Genomic DNA, 24,460 nt, shown 5'->3' with positions numbered 1-24,460 from the left:
CCCTTCCTTCCTTCCTTCCCTCCCTCCCTCCCTCCCATCCATCCATTTTGCAGGAGAAAAAAATCCCAGAACCAGCAGCAAAACAATTTGGCAGCTTCCATTTCTGGCAGGAAAGCAGCTACCAACAGCAGGCCAGAGCTGAAAGCTAGTGCCTTAGTATCATGTGATCAAGAAAGATCTTTCAAGGTTGATGCTGTTAAATATTGCCAAGGGAGATTGAGCAGCTTTTCCATAGGCTGTGCACTTCGACCTTCTACTACAATTCAAATACAAATCTCTTGACTTGTTTTATAGAACGGAACTGCACACCAAAGTTTAACGGGGGACTTGCATAGTCCAAATTACTGCTTGAAATTTAAGTAGTCAGCTAAATGTCCACAAAAAATAACAGCATTTTTAAAAATCCATATACAACTACTCCTTGACTAACAACCATTCGGCCATTCGAGATTACAAAGGCATTGGAAAAAGTGACTTATGACCGTTTTTCACATTTACGACTATTGCAGCATCCTCATGATCACTTGATCAAAATTTGGCTGCTTGGCAACTGGCTCGTATATATGACGGTTGGCATCCTGGGATCCCTTTTTGCAATCTTCTGACAAGCAAAGTCTATAGGGAAGCCAGATTCACTTAACAACCGTGTTAGTAACTTAACACAGTTACCGTATTTTTCGGAGTATAAGACACACTTTAGTTGTTGGGGGGGAAATTTTTTTGGGGGGGGGGGATCTGCCTACCAGATATCCATCTGGTTAGCGTCCTTAATCTGTTCAGCTTCAGCACATTATTTTATTCCCTGGTTAGGGCTGGAAAAACCTTATTTGGAGAAAGTAATAATGAAAGAGCCTGCAAGGTAAGAGCTGGGAAGACCGTTAGCACCTCGCTAGGGATGGGTAAAAAGCTTCGAAAAAAGCAACGTTCAGAGTATAAGACGCACACACATTTTCAGCCTCTTTTAGAGAGGGAAAGGGTGTGTCTTATACTCCGACATATTTGGTAGTTCATGTAACTTAACAGCGTTCACATAACTTAAGACGATGATTCACTTAGCTGTGGCTAGGAAGTACAAGCGATGGAAAATATAGTAGAAAATATAAGGAAAATTAAAAATACAAGAATCAGGGAAATGAGAAGGAAAATATTACATAAGTGGTATTTTACTCCCATTCAACTCGCACACTTTCAGCAGAGTGTCAGGGGGAATTGTTGGCATGGGTGTCAAGATAAAGGAGTGTTTATGCATATGTTTTGGGAATGCCCAATAGTGCAGGAATTTTGGCAAAAAGTGAAAGAGGATATCAATAGAATGCTAAATATACAATGGACAATCACTAAGGAAATGGCAGTACTAGTTAAAAGCAATGCGAGGGGAGAATTTAGAGGGGGAAAAAAGCAGCAATAGAAAGCGCTCAGGCAGTAATAGTTTTGGGTTGGAAGGATGCGACAAAATGGACAATGCAAAATTGGTATAGGTACATGGTGGACCATATTCAATTTGAAATTATGGATAAAAGGATAAATTCGGAAATTGAAACTGAGTTGGGACAACTGATGGGACGGTGGGACAAGGTAAGACGATATATGACGAGCAGAATCCGAAACCAAGCTACAAGAAATAAATTGGAATCACTCTATAATATGTAAATAGATATATTGCTCTTGGGTCAAGTGGACTATACAAGAAACACCCCCGATTTGGTGGTGAGGAATGTGTGTGTGTGTGAGTGGTGGGCACATTTCACTATGCACTGTTTTATGTTGTGTGTAATATAAATTTTTTAAAAATTAATAAAAATATATATATATATTTTTTAAAAAGGAAATGGTGTGTCTTATACTCCGAAAAATTTGGTCGTTCATGTAACTTAACACAGTTCACATAACTTAAGACAATGATTCACTTTAGCTGTGGCTAAGAAGGTCACAAAATGGGGCAAAATGTCTTGCTTAGGAATGGAAATTTGGGGCTCAACTCTGGTTTTAAGTCGGGGATTACCTGTACAGATGGGAGTCATGCACCCACCTGACCTCAATCGATTCACATGCACCACCACGTAAGCGCCCCCCCCCAAAAAACATTGAAGCCTCCCATTACCTGTCCTTTCCTGTTGACCCCAATGATTCCAGCCGTGGCTTCGTGTGGTGCAGTCACAAAGATAGTTTCCCCACTGATTCTGTTCATGTAGATGCAGGTGCCTGTCTCGAGGTCGTACAGATGGATGTAACCGTATTTTGTGATCAGGAAGACGACATCGTGCTTCTCGCTAATCTGCAAACAGGAAGGGGGGGGGGGATGGTAGCCATAGGTAGTTGAAAATCCACCAAAGACACAATACAAGCTGAACAAGTTAGCACAGTCTTCTGTATCAAACTTCAATCCTAGTTGTGGCAACAGCTAGCCTGCATTAAACATTTCTTATTTGCCCACTCCCAGGTTTCAAAAAGGTTAGTAGACTTCATCTCAGTCCTGTAAGTTAAAACACTTATAGAAACATAGAAGATTGATGGCAGAAAAGGATCTCATGGGTCCATCTAGTCTGCCCTTATACTATTTCCTGTATTTTATCTTAGGATGAATATATGTTTATCTCAGGCCTGTTTAAATTCAGTTACTGTGGATTTGCCAACCAAGTTTGCTGGAGGTTTGTTCCAAGCATGTACTACTCTTTCAGTAAAATAATATTTTCATATTGCTTCTTATCTTTCCCCCAATTAACCTCAGATTGTGTCTCCTTGTTCTTGTGCTCACTTTCCTATTAAAAACACTTCCCTCCTGAACCTTATTTAACCCTTTAACATATTTAAATGTTTCGATCATGTCCCCCCTTTTCCTTCTGTCCTCCAGACTATACAGATTGAGTTCATAAAGTCTTTCCTGATAACTGTTATGCTTAAGACCTTCCGCCATTTTTGTAGCCTGTCTTTGGACCCGTTCAATTTTTGTATAACAGCCTTTATGGTGCTACTGGTTAAGGCATCAGCTTAGAAACTGGGAGACTGTGAGTTCTAGTCCTGACTTAGGTGTAAAAGCCGGCTAGGTGACGTTGAGCCAATCACCACGAGACTCTGAGCTCTACTCAGAGCTATCTTACTTAGTTCTAGCTATTTTGAGTCTGGTGGCATAGTGGTTAGGGTGCAGTACTACAGCCTACTTCTGCTGACTGCCGGCTGCCTGCAATTTGGCTGTTCAAATTTCACCAGGCTCTAGATTGATTCACCTTTTCATCATTATGAGAAGCCAGGAGGAACATATGTGCCAAGTTTCAAGTTTGTAGGCTTTACAAGTTCTGAGGTGGGTGAAGTAAGGACCCAGATTGTTGAGGAGCAAGAGGCTGACTCTGTAAACCTCTTAGAGAGGACTGTAAAAACACTGTGAAGCAGTATATAAGTGTAAAGGGCTATTTCTATCTTAATAATAATAATAATAATAATAATAATAATAATAATAATAATTTATTGGATTTGTATGCCGCCCCTCTCCGCAGACTCGGGGCGGCTAACAATAATAAACACGACATGTACAATCCAATAATAAAAAACAACTAAAAACCCTTATTATAAAACCAAACATACACACAAACTTACCATGCATAACTTGTAATGGCCTAGGGGGAAGGAATATCTCAACTCCCCCATGCCTGGCGGTATAAATGAGTCTTGAGTAGTTTACGAAAAACAGGGAGGGTGGGGGCAGTTCTAATCTCCGGGGGGAGTTTGTTCCAGAGGGCCGGGGCCGCCACAGAGAAGGCTCTTCCCCTGGGGCCTGCCAAACGACATTGTTTAGTCGACGGGACCTGGAGAAGGCCAACTCTGTGGGACCTTATCGGTCGCTGGGATTTGTGCGGTAGCAGGCGGTTCCGGAGGTAATCTGGTCCAATGCCATGTAGGGCTTTAAAGGTCATGACCAACACTTTGAATTGTGACCGGAAACTGATCGGCAGCCAATGCAAACCACGGAGTGTTGAAGAAACGTGGGTGAATCTTGGAAGTCCCACGACGGCTCTCGCAGCTGCGTTCTGCACGATCTGAAGTTTCCGAACACTTTTCAGTGTTTCACTCTTGCATGAAAGCCAGCTGGATGACTTTTAGCTAATCACCAGGAGACTCTGGGTTCTAGTCCCACCTTAGCCATAAAGCCAGCTACGTGACCTCGGGCCCACCCTTTCTCTTAGCCCCAGGAAGGCGGCAAAGTCAAACCACTTCTGAAGGGGGGGGGGAAAGGGGGGGACGACTCACCAAGAAAACTGCAGGGATGAGTCAGGCAGCCTGTAAGAATCAGACACGACTGAATTTGGGGGGGGGGGGAGGAATAACCAGACTCCGTGCAGACCGAAAGCTACTTTTATTAGAATAGCTATTGTAAAAGGATCTTGCAAGTCTGGATGTAATTCCCTTCCTCCCCACCTCTTTTATCTTCAGGTGAATCTGAGGGGGAGATGGCTCTCTGAGATGCTTCTGTAAACCACTTCCTTGGCCTGGGTTCAAGCTACATTTATCTCATTCTTGCCTGGTAACGGATCTTCCCTGTGTCCTTCAAGGCCCTGCACGAGGCTCACTACTGCGCTTTTCTGCAGATAATTTTAAAGGAATACAAACAGACTTTTTGGATAGTGAACTCTGCTCTTATAAAACCCGCCAAGGCGTGCAGAGTCCTGGTTCGTTGAAAACACGGTAAATTCATATAGACTGTTTGAACTGTCCAAATGCCAAGTTGAAAAGCTACCCAGACTAAGGATCAAGAGACCCTCTGTACTCCTACAGAAACATAGAAACATAGAAACATAGAAGTCTGACGGCAGAAAAAGACCTCCTGGTCCATCTAGTCTGCCCTTATACTATTTTCTGTATTTTATCTTAGGATGGATATATGTTTATCCCAGGCATGTTTAAATTCAGTTACTGTGGATTTATCTACAACGTTTGCTGGAAGTTTGTTCCAAGGATCTACTACTCTTTCAGTAAAATAATATTTTCTCATGTTGCTTTTGATCTTTCCCCCAACTAACTTCAGATTGTGTCCCCTTGTTCTTGTGTTCACTTTCCTTTTAAAAACACTTCCCTCCTGGACCTTGTTTAACCCTTTAATATATTTAAATGTTTCAATCATGTCCCCCCTTTTCCTTCTGTCCTCCAGACTAGACAGATTGAGTTCATGAAGTCTTTCCTGATACGTTTTATGCTTAAGACCTTCCACCATTCTTGTAGCCCGTCTTTGGACCCGTTCAATTTTGTCAATATCTTTTTGTAGGTGAGGTCTCCAGAACTGAACACAGTATTCCAAATGTGGTCTCACCAGCGCTCTATATAGCGGGATCACAATCTCCCTCTTCCTGCTTGTTATACCTCTAGCTATGCAGCCGAGCATCCTACTTGCTTTCCCTACCGCCTGACTGCACTGTTCACCCATTTTGAGACTGTCAGAAATCACTACCCCTAAATTCTTTTCTTTTGAAGTATTTGCTAACACAGAACTGCCAATACAATACTCAGATTGAGGATTCCTTTTCCCCAAGTGCATTATTTTACATTTGGAAACATTAAACTGCATTTTCCATTGCTTTGACCATTTATCTAGTAAAGCTAAATCATTTACCATATTACAGACGCCTCCAGGAATATCAACCCTATTGCACACTTTAGAGTCATCGGCAAATAGGCAAACCTTCCCTACCAAACCTTCCCCTGTCACTCACAAACATATTAAAAAGAATAGGACCCAGAACAGACCCTTGTGGCACACCGCTTGTAACCTGACTCTGCTCAGAATACTCGCCGTTAACAATAACTCTCTGATGTCTGCGCTTCAGCCAGCTGCAAATCCATTGAACTATCCAGGGATTAAGTCCAATCTTCACTAATTTATCTATCAGCTCTTTATGTGGAACCGTATCAAAGGCTTTGCTGAAGTCCAGGTAGGCAATATCCACGGCACCACCTTCATCCAACACCTTTGTGACATAGTCAAAGAAATCAATGAGATTAGTCTGACATGATTTGCCTTCAGTAAAGCCATGCTGATTTGGGTCCAATAAGTTATTGTTTTTTAGGTGCTGATTTATCCTCTTTTTGAGTAGAGGAACTTCTCCTGTTAACAAGGATTGGTTAAACAAATCAGTCAGGGGGGTAGCAATGACAGATCTGAGTTCTTTAAGAACTCTGGGGTGGATGCCATCTGGACCCATTGCCTTATTTATCTTTAATCGTTCAAGTTCTTCTAAGACATCGGCTTCTAAGATCACTGGAGCTGAATCCGTACAGCTGGAAGCAATGCTATATCCCTCCATAGTATTATTTTGTAAGGTGTCTTTTGAGAAAACTGAACAGAAGTAGCTATTGAAATGGTCAGCGATCTCCTTATTCCCATTAATGCATGTATTATTCCCGGTACTAAGCTTCGTGATGCCGCAGTTTTTCTTCTTCTTATCACTAATATATCTGAAGAAGGTTTTGTCCCCCTTCTTTACTGATTTGGCAATTTCTTCCTCTTTTGAGGCTTTAGCAGCATATATTATCTGTTTCGCCTCCTTCTGTCTCATTTTATATACCTCCCTATCAGCTATACTTCCAGACTCTTTATACCTCCTATAGGCAGCCTTTTTTTAATTGACTATAGCCCTTACATCATTGCTAAACCATAGCGGTTTCTTCTTCCTTTTACCTTTAGTTATTTGTCTTACATACAGTCCAGTGGCTTTTAAGATGGCCTTTTTTAATACAGTCCACTGGGTGCTCACTCCTGCCAATTTATCCCTCCCCTTTAATTCATTATCTAAATATTCCCCCATCGCATTAAAATTTGTTTTTCTGAAATCCAATACTTTGGTTGCATTATAGGATTGCTCACAATGAGTTTTTACATCAAACCACAAACATAGATGGTCACTGCAACCTAAATTTTCTCCCACCTTGACCTCTGAAACCCAATTCCCATTCGTAAAAACTAAATCTAGAATATTCTCCCCTCTAGTTGGTGTCTTAACCAGCTGTGCCAGAGCTGCTCCTGTAAAGGCCTCTACTATATTCTTACTTTTGCAAGCCCGCAAACGCCTGAACTTTGCTCTATAAAACGCAGATGCAGTATTAAATGCAAGGCTGGGACCTGGGCAGCCTTGAGCTTTGCTAATGAGCCGGGGTGGCGCAGCAGGTAGAGTGCTGTACTGCAGGCCACTGAAGCTGACTGTAGATCTGAAGGTCAGCGGTTCAAATCTCATCACCGGCTCAAGGTTGACTCAGCCTTCCATCTTCCAAGGTGGGTAAAATGAGGACCCAGATTGTGGGGGCAATATGCTGGCTCTGTTAAAAAGTGCTATTGTTAATATGTTGTAATCCTCCCTGAGTCTAAGGAGAAGGGCGGCATAAAAATTGAATGAATGAATGAATGAATGAATGAATAAATAAATAAATAGTTCTTTTAGTGTCTAGACACAATTCCTTTAAGCCCATCTGATGTCATTTAGTTAGTCACTAGTATCCCACTTTATTACTTTTGCAAAAAACTCAAGGCATAAAACATACCTTCCTCCTTGTTTTCGGCCTAACAACCCTATGAGGTGGGTGGGGCGGAGAGTGAGTGACTGGCCCAAAGTCACCGAGCTGGCTTACGTGGCTAAAGCAGGACTTGAACTCACGGTCTCCTGTTTTCTAACTTGGTGACATAACCACTAGACTAGGGGTGTCCAGCCTTGACAATTTTAAGACTGGGGGACTTCAACTCTCAGAATTCCCCAGCCAGCCTCACGATCCATCTAGTCTGCCCTTTCCTGTATTTTATCTTAGGATGGATATATGTTTATCCCAGGCATGTTTAAATTCAGTGACTGTGGATTTACCAACCACGTCTGCTGGAAGTTTATTCCAAGCGTCTACTCCTCTTTCAGTGAAATAATATTTTCTCACGTTGCTTCTGATCTTTTCCCCAACTAACTTCAGATTGTGTCCCCTTGTTCTTGTGTTCACTTTCCTATTAAAAACACTTCCCTCCTGGACCTTATTTAACCCTTTAACATATTTAAATGTTTCGATCATGTCCCCCCTTTTCCTTCTGTCCTCCAGACTATACAGATTGAGTTCATGAAGTCTTTCCTGATACGTTTTATGCTGAAGACCTTCCACCATTTTTGTAACCCATGAGACCAAGTTGGATTGCATGGCCAGCTGGCCCCCCAACGCAAAGGCCGTTCCTTGATAACACGACATACCTGCATTGCTACTGGGAAGTCGTTCTGGGCTTCAGGTGGGAAGAACACGTCCACGGCTTTCTTAGGGAATGGCTGGTTTCCGGTGGGAGGCGCCCCAACCTCAATAATATGCAACTGTACAGAAAGAAAATCAGGTTGGAGACCATCTTTAGAAAGGGATCCTTGATTGCCAACGTTTGGCTTTATCCAACAAGACGAGAAGGATGTCCCATGGCTGAAAATAGAGTACAGGAAGCACTCCGTGTACGATCACAATTGTGGCCAGAGTTTATATTGCTAAGTGAGAAATTTGTTAAGTGACATTTTACAACCCTTTACAACGTTTTACGATGTTTCTTGCCACAGGTGTTAAGTGAATCACTGCAGTTGTTAAACTAGTAACAGGGTTGTTAAGTGAATCTCACTTCCCCCTTGATTTTCCCCCTTCTCTGTGGCGGCCCCGGCCCTCTGGAACCAACTCCCCCCAGAGATTAGAACTGCCCCTACCCTCCTTGCCTTTCGTAAGCTACTCAAAACCCACCTCTGCCGCCAGGCATGGGGGAATTAAGACTTCTTCTCCCCCTAGGCTGATACAACTGTATGTATGGCATGTTTGTACGTATGCTGGCTTTATACATTAAGGGGTTTTAAGTTAGTTTTTAGTATTGAATTTTTACTGTATATTGTTCATGTATATTGTTCATGACTGTTGTTAGCCGCCCCGAGTTTTCGGAGAGGGGCGGCATATAAATCCAATAAATTGAATTGAATTGAATTGAATTTTGCTTGTCAGAAGAGGGCAAAGGGGGATCACATGATCCCAGGACACTGCAACCATCACAAATATGAGTGAGTTTCCAAGCATCTGCATTTTGATTACAGTATTTTTCAGAGTACAAGATACATCTTTCCCCCCCTAAAAGAGGGTAAAAACTTGGGTGCATCTTATATACTGAAGGTAGCCCTACCAAGCCACCCCCAAACCTTTGGCTTTTTTCTCCTAGCAATCTGCCTCCTCTTGCGGCAAACAGTGCATCCTCATGGTCACATGGTCAAAACTTCAGATGCTTGGTAACCAGCATCTATTTACAATGACCATAGCATCCTGGGCTCATGTGATGGATATTTGTGACCTTTCTAGCTGACTAATGGCAAACAAAATCAACAGGGGATGCCAAGTTTGCTTAACGACCGTGTGATTCGCTTAAAAACTGCAGTGATTTGCTCAACAACCATGGCAGAAAAATACCAGGTACGACTCACTTAACCACCTCCTCACTTAGAAACAGGTGCTCTGGTCCCAGCTGTGGTCGCAAGTCGAAGACTTCCTGTATAAGTCTGCTCCCCAGCGATGGATGGATGGACATCCGACCCACAGGCTCACCTTGCCTCCGGCTTGCCCCCGCACTGCGAAGCAGAACAGAGTGGATTCTTCCGTGTTGCCTTCCATCTTGAATTGGGCAAAACTGGCAGCGTGGCCTTCGATGGGTTGCGACACTTTCCTATCCACAGAATAAAGCTGCATGGCTCCGACGACACGGTTTTGCTTTAAGAGAAGAAAGGAAGGGGTCGTGAGAACATTGACCCTATAGGATTAAGCTACGAGTACACTTTAAGCCAGGGGAACCCCCGCTCCCCTGGCAAACCAGGGTGCTTTAAGTCTTGTGGACTTCCAACTCCCAGAATTCCTCAGCCAGCCATGGAATTCTGGGAGTTGAAGTCCACAAGCCTTAATAAAACGGCCCAGTTGGGAGTCCCCTGCTTTAAACATTTGGCATCCAGACTGTACATTTGAAGAGAAACATAGAAACATAGAAGACTGACGGCAGAAAAAGACCTCATGGTCCATCTAGTCTGCCCTTATACTATTTCCTGTATTTTATCTTACAATGGATATATGTTTATCCCAGGCATGTTTAAATTCGGTTACTGTGGATTTACCAACCACGTCTGCTGGAAGTTTGTTCCAAGGATCTACTACTCTTTCAGTAAAATAATATTTTCTCATGTTGCATTTGATCTTTCCCCCAACTAACTTCAGATTGTGTCCCCTTGTTCTTGTGTTCACTTTCCTATCAAAAACACTTCCCTCCTGAACCCTATTTAACCCTTTAACATATTTAAATGTTTCGATCATGTCCCCTCTTTCCCTTCTGTCCTCCAGACTATACAGATTGAGTTCATGAAGTCTTTCCTGATACGTTTTATGCTTAAGACCTTCCACCATTCTTGTAGCCCGTCTTTGGACCCGTTCAATTTTGTCAATATCTTTTTGTAGGTGAGGTCTCCAGAACTGAACACAGTACTCCAAATGTGGTCTCACCAGCGCTCTATATAAGAGGGTCCAAATCTTCTTCAAATGATCAGAAATGGTATTTCCCCCCTCATACATCCCTTTTTAATTTGCGTCTCCTTTCCTTTTCTTAACCCTGAGAGGCTTCTGAAAAGCAACAGGAAACTACCGAACTGAAGAGACTCTAATTTGGCTCAGATTCACCCAGATTGGTTTCCTGTAGTGATCCTTCTATCTGGCCATTCCTTGATTCCTTGGTGTCTTTTGCCGTGTTCTCATCATACACTAAACAAATCCTTCCTTAGTGAGCACCTAGAAGCCAAGAGGAACATATGTGCCAAGGTTCAAGTTTGTAGGCTTTATAAGTTCTGGAGATTTTGTGATGATGCGTGAGTGGCATTTGGCTTTTGTATATACCTAGATTAATCAAATTTAGGTACCTTCCATCTCACTGCCAGAGTGACTCTGGGTGGTGCACAACTAAATGCATTATTTTAAAAGTTAAAAGTTCAATACATTAACAGAAGGAGCCCGATAAACTGCATGGGGAGGGGCTTCAAGGCATGCTCAGGGGTTGCATACGTAAGCATTGAAAGTTTGAAAAAATGTTTTAATCCAATTTATGCAATGATTTTCAAGTGCTTATTTTTTTTGTGTCTGGTGCAAACGATTAGATCCATACGTGAAGTTCTAATTAAAATCATTTATTGCTAAACTATGCACCAGAATCTTTTCAACCAAGGGTTAGCAACTTGCTTCGAGTTAGATAAGGGTCCACAGTATTCAAAGGATGTTAGATTTGTAGGGATTCTAGAGTGATGCCTCTTTTAACTCCGCCTCCAGATTCCGCCATTCCTTCTACCATAGACTAGTGGAAAAAGTGATAATTTCTTTATTCATAGGTCACAAGACATCATCTGAATTATACTTGGTTGCACTCTTAGATAACAAACTGCCTAATTTCATTTAATTACATTACTGATTCCTGAGGGCCTTTTCTAAATGCATGTATGCATTGAGACTGAAAACACTGCAGGCCTCTACACAAGGCAAATGTCAGCAGTGCAGCCATCACAACAAGTGTGACTATCACTGTCCTGATAATTATGGCTCTGCATTATTAAAATAAAAATCTATTTTCAATACGTTTAAAACAGCCAAATCTCACTGCATTACCAGCTGTCTTGGGGATGCCAAAACCTTAAAAAAGTGTTGAGATTTGGGTTCATAAAGAAAATACAGTGGTACCTCATCTTACGAATGCCTCTTCTAACGAACTTTTCAAGATACCAACCCGGTGTTTAAGATTTTTTTGCCTCTTCTTCCGAACTATTGTCACCTTACGAACCCAAGCAGCTGCTGCTGGGATGAAGGGGTTTCTTTTTTTCCCCTTTTTTGAAGAAAGGGAGGGGCGGCTTGGAGGAGGAAAGATTTTGCAGAGAACAACATGCTTGCGGAGGCACTGAAACGGTGTCTTTTGAAGAAAGAAAAGGGAGGGGCGGCTTGGAGGAGGAAAGATTTTGCAGAGAACAACGTGCTTGCAGAGGCACTGAAAGGGTGTCTTTTGAAGAAAGAAAAGGGAGGGGCACCCCCCTTGCCTTTCTTCCTTCCCACTCACCCTTTAGCCTAGCCTTGCTTCTTCCACCCGCCCCCTTTAGCTGCTCCTCCCTGCCCTCTGTTCGCCTCCCTTCTAAAGTTTGGGATTTTCCTGAAGGATTTGCACGCATTATTTGCTTTTACATTGATTCCTATGGGAAACATTGTTTCACCTTACGAACCTCCTCCTGGAACCAATTAAGTTCGTATGATGAGGTACCACTGTAATTTTGTTCCTTGGAGGGGTCTTCAAAAACAGAGGTCAAAACCTGGATTTTAAGACTGGGGGCTACATCAAGGAATGTTTAGAATAGGCGTTGATTGCTTACCTGAACGCCTCTTCTCGTACGGTGAGCGGGTACAGCAGTCACATGGGTTGCTCATGTCCAATCCGGTGGAACTGAGCCTAGTGTTAAAAAAGCTTGCCGGATCCGCCCCTTCCCCAGAATTCGCGAATCCATAGACTAGGCTCAGCTGTGAAGCTCTGTAGTGTTCAACTCTCATTGTTAGAGGAAGAAAGATATAGAAAGATAAAGAAGACACATACAAGGGCGGGAAGTGACTGCTGTACCCGCTCACCGTACGAGAAGAGGCGTTCAGGTAAGCAATCAACGCCTATTCTCCGTACTGAAGGAGCGGGTCCAGCAGTCACATGGGACATACCCAATAGATGGTCCCTAGGGTGGGATTAGATTGCTATCGTGTGAGATAACGGATTGGAGTACCCTTCTGCCGAAGGCAGCATCCGCTGAAGCGTAAGAATCAATCTTGTAGTGCCTGATGAAGGAATTTGGCGAGGCCCAAGTGGCTGCTTTGCAGACCTCCTCCAACGGGGCTTGAGTCGCCCAAGCGGCCGAGGTGGCTGCGCTCCTGGTGGAATGCGCAGTGATGTTCTTTGGAACTGAGAGGGAGGCCGACTCATAGGCCTTAGATATAGTCCCTCTGATCCAACGGCCTATTACTGTTGAAGACACTTTGGCCCCCATGACTCTGGGGTGATAGGCTATAAAAAGTGCTTCTGACCTCCGAAAGGGTCCTGTGCGTTGGATATAGATTCTCAGCGCTCTGATGAGATCCAGGGTGTGCCATCTAATTGCCAAGGGATGGTCTCGTTGGAGGCAGAAGGAAGGTAGGACAATATCCTGAGATCTGTGGAACATGGAACTGACCTTGGGTAAGAAGGTAGGGTCCAGTCGCAAGACTACCTTGTCCTGATGGAATTGACAAAGGTCCTGCCTGATTGAGAGGGCAGCCAGCTCCGAAATGCGTCGGGCAGAGGTAATAGCCACCAGGAATGCTACCTTAAAGGATAGGTATCTGAGGGACGCCGATTTTAGGGGTTCGTATGGTGCCTGCGTGAGGGAATGGAGAACCCGAGGCAAATCCCAGGATGGATACCTGTGGACCTTGGAAGGTCTGAGGTTGGCTATGCCCTTGAGGAATTCCTGAACTTCAGGGAAGGATCGGAGAGGCTGTCTGCGGGGACCCCCTAGGACAGATGAAATGGCTGCCAGATGACGCCGGAGGGTGCTGGTGGAAAGTCCTTTATGGAAGCCTTGCATGAGGAAGGAAATAATTCTGTGTATGGGGATGCACAGAGGGGAAAGACCTTCCTGTAGACACCACTGGTGAAACTTGGACCACGTGTGGTCGTAGATTCGATTGGTCGAACCCCTTCTGGCCTTTAAAATGACCTCCACTGAATCGGGGTCATGACCACGCAGTTCTAAGTCTCTCCTGATAACAGCCAGGCGGTGAGGTGGAACCACTCCGGGTCTGGATGGAATGAGGCCCCCTGCCGCAGCATATCCCCCGAAACGGGGAGTCGCCAAGGGTCCTGGACGGACAGCTGTTGGAGATCCGCGAACCAGGGCCGGCGGGGCCAATGAGGGGCGATTAAGATTACTCGGGCCCTCTCGGTGAGGACCTTGTGAATCACGTCCGGGAGAATTGGAATTGAAGGAAATGCGTAGAGTAGGCCTGGAGGCCATGGACTCCGGAGGGCATTGATTGCTTCCGCTCCCGGGGATGGAAATCTGGAAAAGAAGCAAGGGAGTTGGGCGTTCGCATTGGTCGCGAAGAGATCCAGGATTGGTAGGCCGAATCTGAGGCTGATTTGATGGAACAGGTCTTGATGGAGGTTCCACTCTCCTGGGTCTATCGTTGCTCGAGATAGCCAATCCGCCTGGACGTTGAGGCTCCCCGAGATGTGATCGGCTAGGAGCGACCGAAGATGTTTTTCCGCCCAAAGGCCTAACTTGAGGGCCTCCCTCATGAGAGCCTTGGATCTCGTGCCCCCCTGTCTGCAGATATGGCTTTTTGTGGCAATGTTGTCGGTGAGAATGAGAACGTGCCGGTTGGGAATGCGAGGAGAGAAATGCTTCAGAGCCAGGGAAACGGCTCTTAACTCTAGCCAATTGATTGGCCTGGAAGCTTCCTCCGGGGACCACGTGCCCTGGGCTATCATCCCCTGGGCGTGGGCGCCCCATCCCGATAGACTGGCATCTGTGGTGATGACAAATTGATCCGGGCACCTGAACGGGGATCCTTTGTCCATGGCCGGAGACTTCCACCACTTGAAGGATCTGCGAACACTTGGTGGGATGACAATGCGCCAATTTGAGTTGCTGTGCCCCGATCTCTGAAAGGGTAATAGGAGCCACTGGAGTTCCCTAGCATGAAGGCGAGCCCAGGGAATGATGCCTATGCATGACACCATCTTCCCCAAAAGGGAAGACAGAGTTACTATGGATACTGAAGAATTAGATAAAATGTTAGAAATTAGCTCCCCTATACTGAGTTTTCTCTCAGGAGAGAGAAAAACCTGGGAGGATTCAGAATTAATAATGGAACCCAGGTGTGAGATGGACGTGGAAGGTTGGAGGTGACTTTTTTCAAAGTTGATGGAAAATCCATGGTCCTGAAGGACTGACATGGTGACAGAAAGGTCTGTTTTCACTTTCTCTAGGGAGTTCCCATGAATCAAAATATCATCAAGATAACATAAAATGTGGATGGGAGACGCCCGGATATAGGCCGCCAGGGACCCCAAGAGCTTTGTAAAGACCCGAGGGGCCGAGGAAAGGCCAAATGGCATCGCCCTATACTGGAAATGCCTGCCTTGAAAGGAAAAACGTAAAAATTTTCTGTGGCATTTGGCTATAGGAATGTGAAGGTAGGCCTCAGTGAGGTCTAAGGAGACCATGAAATCTCCCGTGTGAATGGCGGCCAAAATAGAAGATAAGGAGTGCATCTTAAACTTCCTATATTTGATGAATAGGTTTAGTTTCTTTAAGTCCAAAATAGCTCTCCAACCTCCAGAGGACTTTGGAACCATAAATAGGATGGAGTAAAAACCTAGGCCCTTCTGACCGGAAGGAACCGGTTGAATGGCTCTGATGGACAATAGATGAGAAATGGCCTCCTCCATACGATTACAATCTGAGGAGGACCTGGGAGAAGGGCAGGAAATAAAACGTTTAGGGGGAGGAGAAATAAATTCTAAGAGAAGGCCTGTTTGAACAGTGTCAATGACCCAGGGGTCCTTGGAGGTGAGGCGCCAATTAGAGGCAAAATGAGCTAGGCGACCCCCCTATGGGAATAGAGGAAAGATTACCATCTAGGTTTTTTTGAAGCCCTGTTAGAGGAAGCTCCCCTTTGGAAGCGAAAACCTCTACCCCTGGAGTTCCTACCTTGGGAACGAAAGCGGGGGGAATACTGACCTGGAGATCTCTGATAGGAAGCCGCTTGATCTTGCTGGCGCCCCGGGCGACGAAAGGACTGCGTTTTGGTAGCCTTTTTTGTGGTTGGACCCAAAACTTTCTTCTTGTCCGTGGTTTCCGTGAGGAGTGGATCCAGAAGATCACCGAAAAGAAGGTCGCGCTTTAAGGGTCCCTGGGATAACTGCCACTTCTGGCGTACTCCCGCTTGCCAAGGGCGAATCCATAGGAGTCTCCTTGCCGTTGTAGAAGCTGCAATAGACTTAGCAGAAAATCTGGTAGATTGCAAGGTGGCATCAGCCACGTACTGGGCAGCTGCAAAGACCTTGTTGAAGTCTTGTTGACCTCTCAAGTCATCGGGAGGAATATGCTGTTGAAGTTGGCGAAGCCACAGCAGCATGGCTCTGGAGAAAAAGGAGGCTGCTGCAGAACTTTTAATGGCCCAGGAATCTGCGGTGAATCCTCTTTTGAGCATTTGTTCAATACGCTTGTCCTCTGGGCGGAGGACTTCCTCCGCCTCTCCTGGCACAGCCGCTGCCGAGTGAAGGATCTTGACAGGTTCATCCGGTCTGGGAAAGGATAGAAGCTCTTCATAGGAAGAGGAAAGTTTGTACAACTTTCTGTCTTTGGTGGAGGGATTAAGGCCAGAGGCTGGGAAATCCCACTGTTTGAGTAAAGCATCTTTAAACAATTTAGGCATAGGAATTACCTCGTTATCCTCCTGTTCCTCTGTGAAGTAAGGTAAATTCTCCTCCGGGGGATCAGTGGAAGTGGAGGCTTGTTTCTCCTGGGCCGCTAATCCCGTAGAAATTCTAGCTTTGAGGAGGAGAGATTTGAATAATTGAGAAGGAAAAATGGTAATTGGAGAAGGAACCTTTATTTGGGATTCCTCATCATCTGATAGACCTTGAAAAGGGTCCTCATCATCCTCCATATCCTCATATTCGTCCTGAGAGGAATCTGAATCATCCTGAATAGGAGCTCTAACCGCTGGGGAAGAACCCAAGGGGCGGGAGAGACGAGAAGGAGGAGGAGGTAAGGGAGGCTCATTGATGGTGGAGAGTTTGGCATCAATGGCCTTGGACAACACAGCAAAAATAGATTGGAACTCAGGAGGTAAACTAGAAATATCAGCAGGAATGGCAGAAGAATCCCTAAAGGCCTGGGAGGGTCCTGGCTGGGGAGAATCTTCAATAATATCTGGTTCCTCTGGACCTATGCCCCATAGATTAGGTTGGGGTCTGTCTAGGTTAGGCTCATCCAGAGATAACACAGGGACCCCAGAAGGAGGTAGACTAGAAGCCTCTGGGGGGTCTTGACTACTGAGTACTTGGGCCTGCACTTTTAAACGTTTTGCTGATTTGTCATGGATTCTTTGTAGGGCTAGGTCCCTTCTCTTCTCGGCCCTGGTGACCTTGGTCGAGGGGCGGGCCCCTGGAGAAGAGGAGGAAGAGGCCTGGGGGATACTAGTAATCTCATCGCCTGTAGGCCTGGCCTCTCTGGGACCTTTAGTTGTGCCTCTCTTGGGAAAAGTAGCCATAGTCTGACAATTAACAGAAGACAAGGCTGAGCCAATAACTGAATAAATAAGGAGAAGAATTTCAAGGACTTCCCAAGAGGAATGGATCCTGCTTCGAGGCCTCGAAGCTGCTGAGACGTGAGGGCAATCTGGGCAAACCCAGAGTTCGTGTCCCCAAATCCAGCGGGGCCAGCCTCCCTAAACTTTTTAATTAAGTAAACCAAGGCACTCTGGTTGGAGGCTTAGCCGGTGGAGAATTTAGCCTGGGCGTCCCAAGGCCCGCTCCGGGATCCACGCGGTGGACTGAGGCCTACGCGGCTGGCAGGAGGCCAACACGAGAGGCCTAAATTTAAAAAGGGCGCGAAGGCCTTCGCGCCGAAAAATCGCTCTGAATATTTCTTAAAGGGGAAGCGATCGACTAAGTCCAGGAGACTAGAAAGGCGTCTCACTCCGCAGGAGGTATTTCTTAAGCCCTTTAATATTTATATACAATAAAGAATCAATAAATTAATACTTGCACCAGAACCTCCAGGCCAAAGGATTAAAAGAATCCACAAGCGGCCGCGGGGATCGTATACGGCAAAACCGCCGGGGGAAAACGAAACCGCAACTTCTCCAAAGGAAAAAAGCCGAGCCACGAACGGCTGGCGTTATTAGTGCAAGTAAATAATAATGGTAAAACAATTCTTACTACTTTTGAAGAAAAAGATCGAAGGGAAGGTGTTAGAATGTTGAACGAGCTATCACAATACAACCGCAGGATATGCGAACTGAGCGAATTCTGGGGAAGGGGCGGATCCGGCAAGCTTTTTTAACACTAGGCTCAGTTCCACCGGATTGGACATGAGCAACCCATGTGACTGCTGGACCCGCTCCTTCAGTACGGAGAATTAGGAATCACCGCATACAATGAAAATCAGAAATGTTTTTCTTTTCATTCACCCCAAGCAAGTTCTGCTCCCAGGATGTGGGTCTCTTTGTGTAGCCAACAAAATTTCAATGTGAAGTTTATAGCAGGAGCTCTTCTACTACGAGAGATTAGCTGTTGAGGCTTTGCCAACACTGTGTGGAGATACCAAGGTTGCAAGGGAAGTAGAACTAAAATGGGTCACGGACTGTCCTCGGATACAAAGATTTCCAAACTTTGCTACACCCAACAGATCTAGAGGGGAAATTTGGGTGTTTTCTCATAGAATGTACGTGAGAAAGTAACCACTTTCTCCCACGTCCTCTAGCACAGATCCCACCTCTAATTAAGGCAATGCTCATTCCCATTAGGATATAAAAAAAGGTAAAGGAGTCCCTGCGGATTTTACTTTGTTAGCTGTTGCCGACTGTCGGGGTCAGTGCTCATCTTCATTTCAAGGTCACTGAGCCCACGCTGTCCAAAGACAGGTCCTCGGCCAACATGATGTCACAGAGCGCTGTTACCTTCCCACCATAGTGGTAGCTATTTATCTCCTCGCAATTGCATGCTTTGGAACTATACCGTTTGTCTGAAATGGCATAGGGCCATGATGGCAAACCTATGACGCATGTGCCAGAGGAGCCAAGCACAGCCCACTCTGTGGGTGCGAGCACTGTCGCCAGCTGCTCTTCTGGTTTGTGGTGGCCATTTTCACGAGTGCCTGAGTGCTGGAAAATGGTCTGAAAATGGCCAAAACCCAGGCCGTTTCTGGGCCATTTTTCAGACCACTTCCCAGGCCGTTTTGGGGCTATTAACAAGCTGTTTTCTGGTCATATTTCTGGCTGTTTTGGGGGATATTTTCAGGTTGTTTTATGGGAAGCTTGTGGGTGGGAAATGACCCAAAAACCTCCCTGAAAATGGCCAAAACCAGCCTGGAAAAAGCCTCCCAAAACCGGCCAAAAAACAGGCCTGCGCCTGCCAGCCATCTGGTCTTCAGGTTTCTGGTACATGCACACATGTTCCGATTTGGCCACTTGGTGCCAAAAAGGTTCACCATCACTGGTATAGGATTTCCTGCCTAAGCAAGGTGTTGTACTAAAAGACCCTCCAAGGTCCCTAACTGTGTTATTCTATTCTATTCTATAATATTCTATTCTAATTCTAACCTTCATTGCTTATTTGACCCCTATGACAATCATTAAGTGTTGTACCACATGATTCTTGACAAATATATATTTTCTTTTATGTACGCTGAGAGCATATGCACCGAGACAAATTCCTTGTGTGTCCAATCACACTTGGCCAATAAAATTCTATTCTATTCTACTCCATCTATATCTATTCTATTTTCTATTCTATTCTATTCCATCATTAATTCAATTCTATTCTAATTTCTATTCTATTCCATTTTATTTCTCTCCTATTAATAAAGATTCTATTCTAATTCTGTTCTAATTCTATTCTATTTTCTATTCTATTCTAATTTCTATTCTATTCCATTATTATTCCCTTCCTATTAATAAAGATTCTATTCTAATTCTGTTCTAATTCTATTCTATTTTCTATTCTATTCTAATTCTATTCTATTCTAATTTCTATTCTATTCCATTATTATTCCTCTCCTATTAATAAAGATTCTATTCTAATTCTGTTCTAATTCTATTCTATTTTCTATTCTATTCTAATTCTATTCTAATTCTAATTCTATTCTATTCTAATTTCTATTCTATTCCATTATTATTTCTCTCCTATTAATAAAGATTCTATTCTAATCCTCATTATGTATAAAGATCCTATCTTTATCCCTATCTGGTTGGGAGGAGCTGGGGCAAGCAGTGGGAGCTCACCCTGTCATGCAGCACTCGAGTCTCAAACCTGGTCGGCCAGCTTTCCAGCTCACAAGACCAGGGTCTTAACCGCTGACCCACCGCGTGGCCTTATGTCCTTACCTGTGCAGAAATCCCAGTCAGGAGCAGCCATTTCTGCTTGGCATCGGTGCGGTAATTGATAATCTGGCAACCCGTAAGACTAGAGTGACGGTCGAACATTTTGACCGGCTGAGACTCTCCTTCCATGCTCCAGTGGTAGACAGCGTTGTCGGTGACCAGCGCAACCGTGTTCAGGGAAATCCACTTCCAGAAGGTGACATCATCCGTCATGGTGTGAGCCTTCATTTTGCTCTTCATCTCAATGTTAAAAATCTGAAGGGTCTTCCCGGCTAAAGATAGGGAGCATGGATTAATTGAGCCACGTCCCTCGGGGTGGCCTAGTCCCTTTAAAAGCCTAACAGATGTTTAAGCTTGCGGAAGATTATCTATCTGGACATCCAAATCCCAACCCAGGGAGAGGATCATGCACGGCAATTTGACAGTAAAAATGGCCCGATTCTCAAATGCCATTTCTGTCCTACGTGAGTCCTAAGGGAGCCAAGGGCTGAACTGATTAACGGCTCCAAAGCCAGTTACAGCACAAAGTGGTTTTTCTCTCGTGATGCTCAACATTCATGCAAAGTTACTCATCCTTAACCCAAGCAACTCATTTCACGTCTTGCTTGAGAAGATTAAAAAGTACATCAAGACATACAACATCAGTGCAACACACACGTTAATATCTGTATCTAGGAGAAATATGGGGATCGCTGCCTTGTCTTATCGTGCGGGTGCTTTGTTAGATGGATTGTAAGTTTGGCTTTTTAAACAAAACGTTGCCCTTAACGCATCTTTGTGGACTAAAACATACAGGAAGCACAAGGGTTAGAAAGGGGAGAGAGTACATTCACAATTAGGAAAAGTGGGGTGCAGGTCACCAAGAGAAATACCCAGAGAATTAAGTTCAATGTGGATCATGCTGCCAACTTTCAAAGTGGGGTCCTCTGAACTTGGCTGAAGACGTTTCATTACTCAACTACGTAACATCATCAGTGCTGAAACTGAGTAGATAAACTCTCAGTTTATGTACCAATGGCTTACTCTGTCAGTGTTGGTGATAATAGAAACGTAGAAGTCTGATGGCAGAAAAAGACCTCATGGTCCATCTATACTATTTTCTGTATTTTATCTTACAATGGATATGTGTTTATCCCAGGCATGTTTAAATTCAGTTACTGTGGATTTATCTACCACGTCTGCTGGAAGTTTGTTCCAAGCATCTACTACTCTTTCAGTAAAATAATATTTTCTCACGTTGCTTTTGATCTTTCCCCCAACTAACTTCAGATTGTGTCCTCTTTGTCCTTGTGTTCACTTTCCTATTAAAAACACTTCCCTCCTGGACCTTATTTAACCCTTTAACATATTTAAATGTTTCGATCATGTTCCCCCTTTTCCTTCTGCCCTCCAGACTATACAGATTGAGTTCATGAAGTCTTTCCTGATACGTTTTATGCTTAAGACCTTCCACCATTCTTGTAGCCCGTCTTTGGACCCGTTGGAATGTTGCTGCAAGTCTCCCAACAACAGCCTAGTCAAGGAATCACTATGAGTGACCCCACCAATACAGACGGGACAAGTCATTTGTATATAAAATGAGAGAAAACCCCACTCCCTCCTAGCACTGATGATATAATCTAATAAATAATATTGCCTAGTTGGGTAATGAAATGCTTTCTGCAAGAAAACAACCAAGCTCAGAGAGTACCAAGAACCCCATTGTTCAACCCTGAGCTACAAATAATTTCTTCTACTAGTACTTTCAAAGCAATTGCTATATGGTGTTAAGTGTGCCTTAGCGGAGTCCCACAAACCAGGAAGATGTGAGTCTGAATTCCTCTGCAATTCAGGAAATAGCCTTCCATATAATCTAATCTAACCTCCCTAATCTGCCATACATGAGCACTCTGTGAATAAAATGAGAACCGCCCTTTGGATCCTCCTTTGAAGCTCTTTGTGGAAATGTAGGATACAGAAGGGGTAAAACACAAATAAGCAGGACCCTGTGAAATTACACCCCCCCCAGTCCCCAGACATGTCGATTTCCGTAAAGCAGGTGTGGGGAACATGGTTCTTTTATGACTTGTGAACTTCAACTCCCAGAATTTCTGGCTCTGGAATTCTGGGATTTGAAGTCCACAAATCATTAAAGGGCCCTAGTCCCCCATCCCACTATACAACATGGATAATGTCGTTTAAAGGACAAACACAGGGAAGAGAATATACCTCTACATAAAGATATTATATTTGTGGGAGAGGGGAGCAGGGGAGGCTAGAAGCGAATATACTGGAACAAGAGGAGAACAGGCTAAAAAGCTTGGGGGAGGAGGACTAAGAGATGGGGCTACAGATACTTCCAAGGATGCTACCAGCCCCACAAGACTGCACCACTTCAATCCAAAGGAGCACCAAGCACTGGAACTACGCAGGTAATGACTTTCAAAGCTATTAAAACACTAAATTTGAGGGTTAAAGACTCACACTTGTCCAAAGAGTTAGATTCCATATTCAGATGTTGTCCTTTAAATAGAAGGTTAAGCTGATTTTTTAAAAACAACAACAACAACAACAACCACAACCCTACATGACCATGGATTTTAGGAGGGTTAGCTTTACAAGAAGGGAGGTGTACTAATGAGAATTGTCTTGAATCCTGAATTGAATTGGGGTGGGTGGGATATAAATCAATATTTATATACATAAATCAATAGGCTAAGACTTGTTCTTTTTTCTTTGAAAGCCCGAAAGGCTTCGTTTCAGCACCCACCCACCCCACATTATATACAGAATACACAAAAAGCAATATACAGCCAGATATGATATTGTAAGTCTCTGTCCCATTTATAAAAAGCCCAATGCGTACCCAAGCAGAAACGCTTATAGGTTCGAGCATTCGGTTATTTCCCCCTCCTTCCCAATTGTCACCAAGGGCTGAAAACCAAATTTTCACACAACGGAAGAGAAGGTCCTTGTTAGAGATGTACAGAACTGACTAATTCAGGAAATGTTCCGAAGCATTCTGGAACATCCCATTCCTGAAATCACTGAGTTTTGCACATCTGTAGCCCCCTTTAATAATGCAGCCACGCTAAATTTTTGGCCTTCTAAAAAAAAAAAATCTTTTTTTTTTTTTGCATTCTCTTTTCATAAAACAGGACAAAGGCAAATACAATCTGAAACAGAGGTAACTCACCATCTGCACACACAAGAAAGCATTAGGAAGTGTGACAAAAATAGTGATAAAACATTAAAGCCGTCAGAAAAAGAGGACGCTGCTGTAATGAGACAGTTGAAAGCTTAAGTTTATCCACCATGGGGAGGCAAAAAGAATTTTAAAAAAACACGTGGCAATCTGTGGGACATTACTGGAGGCAGATTTGCTGTGCTTCGGGGGGGGGGGGGAGAGAGAGGAACTGGTTTATCCAAGACATTTATCATCCATTGTAAAAGATAGTTCAAGTTGGACGTGGGCTGTGACCATAAGAGTCCTAAGGTAGAATGTAACTACAATCCTGAGTCCTAGGGGATTAGGTGGCATATAAATCAAATACAGTGATACCTTGTCTTACAAACTTAATTGGTTCCGGGATGACGTTCTTAAGGTGAAAAGTTTGTAAGACGAAACAATGTTTCCCATAGGAATCAGTGGAAAAGTGATTAATGTGTGCAAGCCCAAAATTCACCCCTTTCGCCAGCCGAAGTGCCCGTTTTTGTGCTGCTGGGATTCCCCTGAGGTTCCCCTCCATAGGAAACCCCACCTCTGGACTTCTGTGTTTTTGTGATGCTGCAGGGAAATCCCAGCAGGGGAATCCCAGCAGCGCAAACACAAGCGCTTCGCTGGCAACGGAGGTCCGGAGGTGGGGTTTCCCAGTGAAGGGAGCATCAGTGAAATTGCAGCATCGCAAAAACACCAAAGTCCTCGAAACCCAACTTCCGGACCTCTGTATTTTTGCGATGCTGCGATTTCACTGATGCTCCCCTCGCTGGGATTCCCCACCTCCACCTCCGGAATTTCGTTGCCAGCGAAGTGCCCGTTTTTGTGCTGCTGGGATTCCCCTGCAGCATCACAAAAACACGGAAGTCCAGAGGTGGTGTTTCCCATAGAGGGGAGCCTCGTGGGAAACCCAGCAGCGCAAAAACAGGTGCTTCGCTGGCAACGGGAGTCCGGAGGCGGTGCATCCCAGCGGCGGCGGTGGGTTTGTAAGGTGAAAATAGTTTGTAAGAAGAGGCAAAAAAATCTTAAACCCCAGGTTTGTATCTCGAAAAGTTTGTATGATGAAGCGTTTGTAAGACGAGGTATCACTGTAAATTAAAT

The 24,460-nt window shown here is 44.4% G+C and overlaps 1 protein-coding gene across 1 annotated transcript in view; it reads right to left on the bottom strand.

The window, feature by feature from the left end:
- The window catches only part of CLTC (clathrin heavy chain), a 166,748-nt gene that overhangs the window by 81,316 nt on the left and 60,972 nt on the right, over positions 1-24,460 (bottom strand). Inside the window, 4 exon segments of the mRNA XM_070735367.1 lie at positions 2,102-2,275; positions 8,205-8,318; positions 9,568-9,729; positions 20,167-20,435. Of these exon segments, the coding sequence (XP_070591468.1) occupies positions 2,102-2,275; positions 8,205-8,318; positions 9,568-9,729; positions 20,167-20,435 (719 nt within the window).

Source organism: Erythrolamprus reginae, chromosome 1, assembly GCF_031021105.1.
Source record: "Erythrolamprus reginae isolate rEryReg1 chromosome 1, rEryReg1.hap1, whole genome shotgun sequence".
Classification (NCBI taxonomy): domain Eukaryota; kingdom Metazoa; phylum Chordata; class Lepidosauria; order Squamata; family Dipsadidae; genus Erythrolamprus; species Erythrolamprus reginae.
Note: the sequence above shows the minus strand (reverse complement) of the source record. Positions and strands in the feature narration are given on the sequence as shown.